The sequence below is a fragment of the Leguminivora glycinivorella genome, chromosome 25, assembly GCF_023078275.1.
Source record: "Leguminivora glycinivorella isolate SPB_JAAS2020 chromosome 25, LegGlyc_1.1, whole genome shotgun sequence".
NCBI classification, from domain to species: domain Eukaryota; kingdom Metazoa; phylum Arthropoda; class Insecta; order Lepidoptera; family Tortricidae; genus Leguminivora; species Leguminivora glycinivorella.
The window spans coordinates 1,172,203-1,180,986 of NC_062995.1; the positions used below are offsets into that span (position 1 = coordinate 1,172,203).

Here is an 8,784-nt window from a genome sequence, read left to right on the forward strand (position 1 = left end):
TAAGCATTTGGGCGAAAACTTAACATTCAATAAAGAAAATTGCAGCAAAGGACCAACTTTCGTGACGGATCACGCGAAAACTATAAGTGCTAGAACCAAAGTGTTAATGAATGATTTGTAGTAAATTTATTAAGGATTACTTCGTTCCTACGCGCTTTTTCTGTATCTTCAACAGTTTTGTCAGAAATCGAGAAAAACCGCATTTTCGGCACTTTAAGGGAGGGTAGAGGGGTGACGCAGAGGGGGGAGGAGTGGGGAGGGTTCATGAAAAATAACTTCAGTCTATAACGTACATATTTCAATTAAAAAAAACCTTCCATTAATTATGCCGTAATTTTAGCTAATTTCCCCCTACTAAAATCACAGCAATAACAGTTGACAACGTCTAACAGATTTTTTTTCTGTTATGACAGCTCATTCTCATTCATTTCATTTCAAGCAATATTTTTTAGCCGCATTACCTGGCCGCTACATATTAAGGTGGATGATACACTGGCTCCGGTTGTGTGATGCGAATCGGAGCCAGTGTGACATCCACCTAATCAACTACTTGTTGCACGATTAGAGTGAGATGGAGCAATAGGTAGAGAAGGAGAAACATGTATTGCCTCACTCTATCGCTCTATCTCACTCTAATCGAGCAACCGATCGCCATGTGTGTAGAGATCTTGAGGATTGTGATCGTTTCGGTTTCCTTCGCCTAAGTTTTGCACGGAGCGAATGTAACTATTTATTTGCGATGGTACCGGTTCATCACTACTTTTGTGAAGTATAAAATTAATAGCTGTAACAAACTGTCAGATTTAGTTCGAGTCGGACAGCGGATTTAATTCGCTCCGAACCATATCCGGCCGTCTGTAGAGCACGCGGACCAAATCCGACCGGTCGGCCCGAACCAAATCTAACCGTCTGTTACAGCTATACAGCTATTAGAGAAAATTTATAAATCTGGCAAGCAATTTGACAATGACAACTTCATAGACTACTTAAAATAGCTGTAACAGACGTGTGCGTTCCGATTTAGTATTATTTCTTATTTCTTTAACGGAATAATTACTAATTTTCACATTATTTTTCCAAGATAAATTAATAAAATCACAATGCGTTTGGAACGCATCCGTCATTAATGTAAGTTTGGAACGCACCTGTCATTAAGCTAGGAACACACTACGCGGACGTCCGTCGTGAATCGACCGCGGACGGGAATCTGGACAATGGAAATACACGTAGCCGTGCAAACTATCGGTCGACGGACGTGGACGTGGCCTTGAGCGCACGGACGTCCGATCGAAATCTGGCTCTCTGGATGTTTTGTTCCGTGCACACTGATCGGTCGCGGTCGCGGTCGATTTACGACGGACGTCCGCGTAGTATGTTCCTAGCTTTAACGTCACGTCATTGTCAAGTTGTCAGGTAGGAACAATTTGTATGGGAAAAAAGAATCACTGTTTTCTAATTATCATCACAATATTTACGTGTTTTTACACTGCCTAAACCTTCTGCGGTCTAATACAAACATTTCAATACCAAAATTACGTAAATCGGTCCAGCCGTTCTCGAGTTTATAGGTAACTAACATATATAGATTATTATTTATTAATCAGGCAGGCAGTTATAACAACTGATAGTTGCCTGTATCCAACAATTCTTTCTTAAGATGTCCTAACTCTTAAAAGTTTTCTACTACTATTCTACTTTAAATCAAATTTTAACGAAAACTTCATTGGTTTTTTTTTATACCACGTCGGTGGCAAACTGATGGAAAGCGGTCACCGTAACCTATGGACGCCTGCAACTCAAGGAGTGTCACGTGCGCGTTGCCGACCCATTAGAAACTTGTACATTCCCTTTTGCTGTGTTAAATACACAGTAAAAAGGAGTGCACAAGTTCAAAGGACGGTTTGGGTTGCCGACGACTCAAAGGACAATAGACGGAACAAATTAGTTCCGTAATTCCTCCCGTCATCAGCACACCGCACCCTCGTTGAGCTCTGGCAGCCTTACTCACCGGCAGGAACACAACACTATGAGTAGGGTCTAGCGCTATTTAGCTGCGCTTACCTTGATGTTGTCAATGATCTCCACAATAGTCTCTGTTGGCTCGACCTTCACATCTAGCGGGTAACTGGTAGCGGTGACCTGATGAACGCTCAACCGGGGCGGCTGGCACAGTGCGTACTTCGGAGTGCCCTGGAAATAAGAACACGTTAAGAGTTTTGAATGATTCACGGTTATTTTCATTAGACTTATACAGACCGTGATCACCTTTTTGATCCTATCAAATGTATGGAATCCAGTGATTTGTTTGTGTAAAAAACTGGTGAAATCAGAATTGAACAAACATGGTGACACTGTGAGTGTAGTGTGTTTGGTTAGACAGACCGTCGAGTGTGAATGCGATCAGTGGTAACGCTGAAAGTGAACGCAGCCGACGCGTGCGGAGGAGTGTAGATCGCGCGTTGTCTACGCAACTTTGACATCCAGAAGCATGACGCTTTCGTCAGTTTCCCGTGATCATGATGCATCCAACTGCGTCGAAATATCGGGAGCTCGACAAAAATCTAAAAGGTAATCACGGTCTATATCCCGGTCAATATGAGTCTAAAGAACAAGTTATTATAAATAAAAAAATAAATATTGGGGACACCTTACAAAGATCAACTTAGCCCCAAAGTAAGCAAATTAGCAAAGCTTGTACTATGGGTGCTAAGCGACGATATACATACTTAAATAGATAAATACATACATATAATTATACATAGAAAACGGCCATGACTCAAAAAAAAGTGACTGAAAAAGTTAGCCCACCACTGGTCTAAGGCACTGGTCCTACCGCGAGCTAGTAAACTATGAGCTGTCAGCTATAAAAACGAACAAAAGATAATCACTCCCGCGTAAATAAAAGAGACATGGCGATGTTTATAGTACTCGCCCAGCAGTGAGCTATCAAAAATTATCACTCCCGCGTAAATACAAGAGACATGGCGATATTTATAGTTACTCGCCCAGCGGTGAGCTGTCAAAATCGCCGCGTCTCTTTTATTTGCACACGGGAGTGCTTATCTTTTGTTCGTTTTTATAGCCGATAGCTCATAGCTTACCAGCTCGTAGTGGGACCAGTGCCTTACTCAAGAGTTAACTACAAAAAGCGACTAGAACAGCAGGTGACCACATCTTCCAATGGTAAAGAAGTTTCTTCTAATTTATTGGGGGCTATGTAAGGCTGCGTGGTGACGGGTTAAGAATTTCACCACCCCCTTTCTTCCCGTGGGTGTCGTAGAAGGCGACTATGGGATATGGGTTAAATTGTGGCATAGGCGAGAGGCTGACAACCTGTCACTGCAATGCCAGTTTCGTTTTCTTTTAACCCCTTATTTGCCAAGAGTGGCCCTGAAGCTTTAGTAGTTTCATGTGCTCTGCCTACCCCTTTATGGGATACAGGCGTGATTGTATGTATGTATGTATGTATGTATGTAAGGCTTCATAGTGCCTAAATATCACTGCGAACTTTCTGGATCAATTGTGATAGAAGAGTTAATAAGTTAACTTGCATGTTCAGTTAGTAGCTGGTGACAGCGACGCGCCTGGCCCCGGAACTGCTGGAAACGACGGAGCAGCGCTCGGCACTCCCAACAGATGCGGACTCGCATTTCTGGCTGCAACAAATACTTGAGTTGATGATGATGACGATGTGATCCTGTTATCCCTCATTAGGGACAGGGCTCTTCCACTTTTCACGATCCTGGGCACAACACATTTGGAGCATTCCATGGGCTGTCCCATAGTTCCCATGCAAACGCTTGGAGTATTTCGTGTATTGCGATGACTTTTTTCATAATTTAAAGCAGTCAATTATTTTTCTGTGCATGAGTCTGCACATTGCCTTAGAAGAATATACTCTTACACTAGCCAATTTGCAAAAAAAATCGTATTTGTATGGTACAATCGTAGACTATTATTTAAAGTCGTTACGTTGTCTTAAGTTACGGGCCTACAGAGTTTTGAGTTCATTGCCATACAAACAAACTTAACTGGTTCTACACGAACACGACATAGTTATGGAAAAATTTTAACGTAACTCCAGCGAACAGATTACAGAAATTATGCACATCCAGTTAATAACAGTTAGAGGAAACACATATTTAATCGAAGAAATTATTATATTAACCACTTTTACCTGTAATTCATTGAATATTTGTAAATACATGTGATAATATGCCGTATCTTCCAGAAAATATAAGCTTCGTCCAGAGCATAAACACGTTGTGCACAAATCGTCCATTTTTGTGCTGAAAAATAATAAGGAGTCTTATAATTTACACTGGTTAAGACAGTTTTGTAAATTTTATTGATTATGGTTTTCTTTCAATGCATCGAATTAAAGAAAAGCGAAGCGTCTCTTTTGAGAATTTGACATTTCGATTGACTGACAGTGACACACGTCATAGCAAAAGACGCAAAGAACCTAACAGACTACCGTTCCGTGTCAATTGAGTGACATAGAGTGATCAAAGAGCATTGAATCACTATTAGAGTGATGTTGCTGAAGTTTGATGAGATGAGTGAGAGTGAGTAAGAGATATCCTTTTCTCGCTCTCACTTTCGGATGACATGGCCACGGTCTGGTAGTGTGTTTGGGCTATAAAATCACTCGACATTCTTTGGCTTAAAATTCTCGTAGCCAGGCCATAAAAAAATATGTCCGCCATTGCAATGTCACAGCTGGTGCTGGTACTGTAATGTTTACATTTATTTGAGCGGATAAATAAATATCAAAATGAATAGTTTTAGATACTGCTGTGTTAAGGGCTGCCAGAACAAAACGAAAACAATATCGGCATCTAATCTAACGTTTTTTCGTGTTCCGACGGATATAGAAAGGTACAGCAAGAAATAAATCCTCATATTTTGTTAGACCAAGTAGAAAAAGTACTTGTTATAAGTAAACTACTCGCAAATACCTTTAATTTGATACCACACACGGTATGATTAAGCGCTCGGTTTTCTATTTCACTATTTTTCACATGAAAGCCCTCTAGTATATTTATTGATTGGGGAGTGTATTTTAAGAATTACTTATTTGCGTTTTGCTTCTTTTAAACTGTAATACTGTTTTATAACATGATAAATATTAATAGTCCACAAGAACAAGTGAAAAAAGAAAATAAAATAATTATACTTGCTGATTTATAAAATATTCTTATTTGTGAGTGTGTTTAGTAAAACGTCCCACTTTGTGAGTTACCACCATTAAGGCGAGATTTACTTGTATCTTTCTATGAATAAACTGACAAAGCGGCTTTATAGCAATCAACAAAGTGGGACATTTTCCTGTGCACACTCACATTTATTAATCTCGATTTTTGTATATTTCAGACGACGACAGTGGTTAACAGCAATCGACAGAAAAGACTTACTTGAGAAAAAACATGAAAATAAAGCTATAATATACTATTATGTGTGCTCAGACCATTTTGAAGATTCAGAAATGATAATATCAAGGAGGCTTCAAAATAATGCTGTACCCACAAAATTACCACAAAATTGTGACGTTACAAAAGACACTGGTATGGAGTCTAAGAAGGAAGAATTCACAAAACAGGAAACTTATAGAGATATACAACATGAACGACCACCACCTTTAACGAATCTATCAAAAAACTTATCACCACTCCTTCCTATAGGAAAAAGCACACAATTATCCACCAACTGTCACACTCCGTTACAACCTACAAATCAGAAATATTACCCGATCAAACGAGCAACCAGTACCAGCCCTCCACCATTGTTGAAGCTACCGAAAAATTGTTTACCAGCCGCACCCAAAGAAAATATGTTAGCCACTGCCAACCAACTACAAGATAAAATGAACAATCAACCAGTTTCCAAAATCGAAGAGTATCTAAAGCTTGAAATAAGCGTATTATCTGACCAGCAACACGTTTCTACGCAGACAGGTTTAAATAAAAAAATATTAACATCAAATAAGTTGCTACGTAAAAGAAAATTGGTGGAAGAAAATAGGATTATTAAACGTAAACTCAAGCATTTGGAAAGTGAATATTCTAAATTGAAAAATGATCTACAGTCTATAAATGCGTCGCTAAAATCTGACTTAACAGATGAAGCAACGCAAAAGTTAACCAAACTGATGGACTGGCAGAATAAATTAAAAAATAAACATAAAGGCAACCGGTACGATGCTGAGTATAAAGACTTTGCTCTGAATCTGCACTACGCTAGCCCACAAGTTTATCGTTCGCTACAAACAGTTATGAAGTTACCGAACTTAAGGACGTTGCGACGGATGAAATTAGGCCCTAACAGGATAAAGAAAACTCGGAAAGACAGACTTACCACACAGGATAAGGTAGAACATTTGCATGTACAAAATGTACACTGAATTTTTTTTATACTTTAAAAAGAGGCAATTCGGAAAAAGAGTGAATGTTTTAAATCGACACAAGTTTTGAAATCCCTCTTTGCACGTGTATCGTATAGTCGAGTTCGTAAATATGTGTACATTTTTTCAACTTATTGCCACAGAATATATAATAGTGACGTGCACGTATCAGCTTTAAGCTGCCTGTGCATTAGCAAATAATAATAATAATAGTACAAGTACAGAAGGCCCATTGCTTTGATGTTCACGAAATGCCGCCTTTTTAAATGCCTACAAAATTCTAACAAAGAAACGAGCCGCACGTGCGCAGCGTCGGATGTTAGGGTTGCCTATGGATTAAAACGAATTAATTCTCCGATAAAATGGTATACTATATGTATAGGCATAGTGCATAGTTAAGTCACATCTAGCGATAATCACGCGTCAAATAGCATGAATTATCATCTCGATACTAGGTGGCAACAGTGTCACGTCTGCCAAAAATTTAATATTAGAACAGTTTACAACAACAAGCAGAAGGAATTGAAAACAGAATACTTAGCTTTTTTTATTAGCTAAAAATTGTTGAGCATTAGATTTCGTTCGTCGCGACATCTATTGACAACAAAGAGGATCGAGTATTATAGAGAGGTACTGTCGAAGTAAAATGTGTAATCACAGTGCATAGACTGCCATGCCATCTCTTGACACCGGCTTAAAACTTTTGAACCTCGGTTTTGACAATTTGGCCCATATTCTTACCTTGATATGTGTTAAAATGTCAAATATTAATATTAGCGCCATCTAGCTGCGCGTATCCGAAAGGTGTAATGCCGTCTAGGCCACCGTACCTTTTTCTGTATGGTACTGAGGTACGTTTTTTTCTTAGACTTTATCTGTCTATACGGAGTTATACATACTATAGTCCCATTACGAATTGAACGGAATAAACGTAAACAAACTGCTGTCACTGTCAAAGTAACACGTGCCGCTCAAGTCAGGGGTTCTCAAAGTAAGGCCCGAGAGAAAATCAAATTACTTTTAACCAGTTATTAACGATCACTCTATTACATACTTAAAAATCGTGAAGCGATCGAACACAATGACTGTTATATTATGTTATGATCCCATGCAAGTCAATATACAAATCGGTCCAAAATAGACGATGTCCTGTCATATCAGATACTTACAAAACCAATAATTTAATTAATAACCACCTATTACCACCATCGCATTTGAAGAAGACGGTTTTAATTAGTAATTAAAAATCACTGCCACCTAGTCTCAAAAGTTGCTAAAAAATAAAGTTTAGCGGCCCGCTACTTGGTCGCCCAGGTACATTTCCACAGTAATACCAGTGCAATAAACAAACTACCCGACAAGAACGGCTTTTCAATTTCAATAAATATACCAAAACGTTTAGTGTTTCAATTTATTTTCGTTTAAAAAGAGTCATTATTTGTGTAGTGGAATATGTAAAGATTTTTATTAAACCTGTAAAATATCGGCAATTTTAATACCTCGAATGGTGCAAATTTTTTATAGCACCGGCCACACTTTTGTTTACAATAATTCCGGCTAATTAAAAATAGGAGATAGAGATGGGCCGAATACGAATATTCGACCGAACATTCGGTTCAGCTGTTACCGAACCGAACATTCGGCCGAATATTCGGTTCCGCCATATTTTAAAGCCTGGATTAGATTTAAAAACTTTTCAATGATTGATAAGTAATGGGAACTAAGACTACTAAGGCTCTTAATATTCGTATAATTTAGTGCATAAGAAGATTTTGGTTTTGTATCTTATGCTACGTTATTTTAATTTCTAATTAATTTAATTATTGTAGGTACTTATATTTTAACGCATTTTTAACTCCCTTTGGTGGTTTCTTAGAATGCTGAAATAGGTTGTCATTATCCGATGAATTACGAAAGAACTTACGCTATTTATTTACTTTGTTTATTCGGTAAATATTCGGCAATATAACCGAACTATTCGGCCGAATTCGAATATTGAAAAACTTGCCGAATATGCCGAATACCGAATATTTATACTGAATCTTCGGCCCATCTCTAATACATACATATGTCTTTGATTGACAAGTAGCAGTCTTAACTAACCCGCATTTACTGATGTATTATTATGAACCGCTGTGTGAACTACTCTGGACGCTATGATGGGGAACTGCCTACTGAGAGACGCTCTTCATCTGGGAGGAGTGAAGCCAAAGACTGGGTAAGAGACTGTTATATACGGTCAACCAAATCTGAAATGAAACTTTTTTCGCAAAAAGTGCTAGCAATAGCTGAGCATTTCTTTTTTTTTGCCATTTTTTTATTTTGATTTTTTTAGGGAATTTTAGGTCAATTTTACTCAGAATCACGAGTACTTTCAATCT

At 38.4% G+C, this 8,784-nt stretch overlaps 2 protein-coding genes across 2 annotated transcripts in view; one reads left to right on the forward strand and one right to left on the reverse strand.

The window, feature by feature from the left end:
• The window catches only part of LOC125239351 (zinc finger protein 184-like), a 37,203-nt gene extending 32,826 nt beyond the window's left edge, over window positions 1-4,377 (reverse strand). Inside the window, exons 1-3 of the mRNA XM_048146906.1 lie at window positions 4,178-4,377; window positions 3,552-3,656; window positions 2,062-2,190 (exon numbers count right to left, since the gene is read on the reverse strand). Coding sequence (XP_048002863.1) covers window positions 2,062-2,190; window positions 3,552-3,656; window positions 4,178-4,282 — 339 coding nt within the window. The 5' untranslated portion in view covers window positions 4,283-4,377. The remainder of the gene's footprint in view (window positions 1-2,061; window positions 2,191-3,551; window positions 3,657-4,177) is intronic.
• A 364-nt stretch (window positions 4,378-4,741) lies between these two features.
• LOC125239353 lies at window positions 4,742-6,522 on the forward strand. Its single transcript, XM_048146909.1, has 2 exons — window positions 4,742-4,881; window positions 5,377-6,522. Exons 1-2 carry the CDS (start codon window positions 4,778-4,780, stop codon window positions 6,401-6,403), a joined length of 1,131 nt encoding a protein of 376 aa, XP_048002866.1. The 5' UTR covers window positions 4,742-4,777; the 3' UTR covers window positions 6,404-6,522.
• Window positions 6,523-8,784: the final 2,262 nt, after the last annotated feature.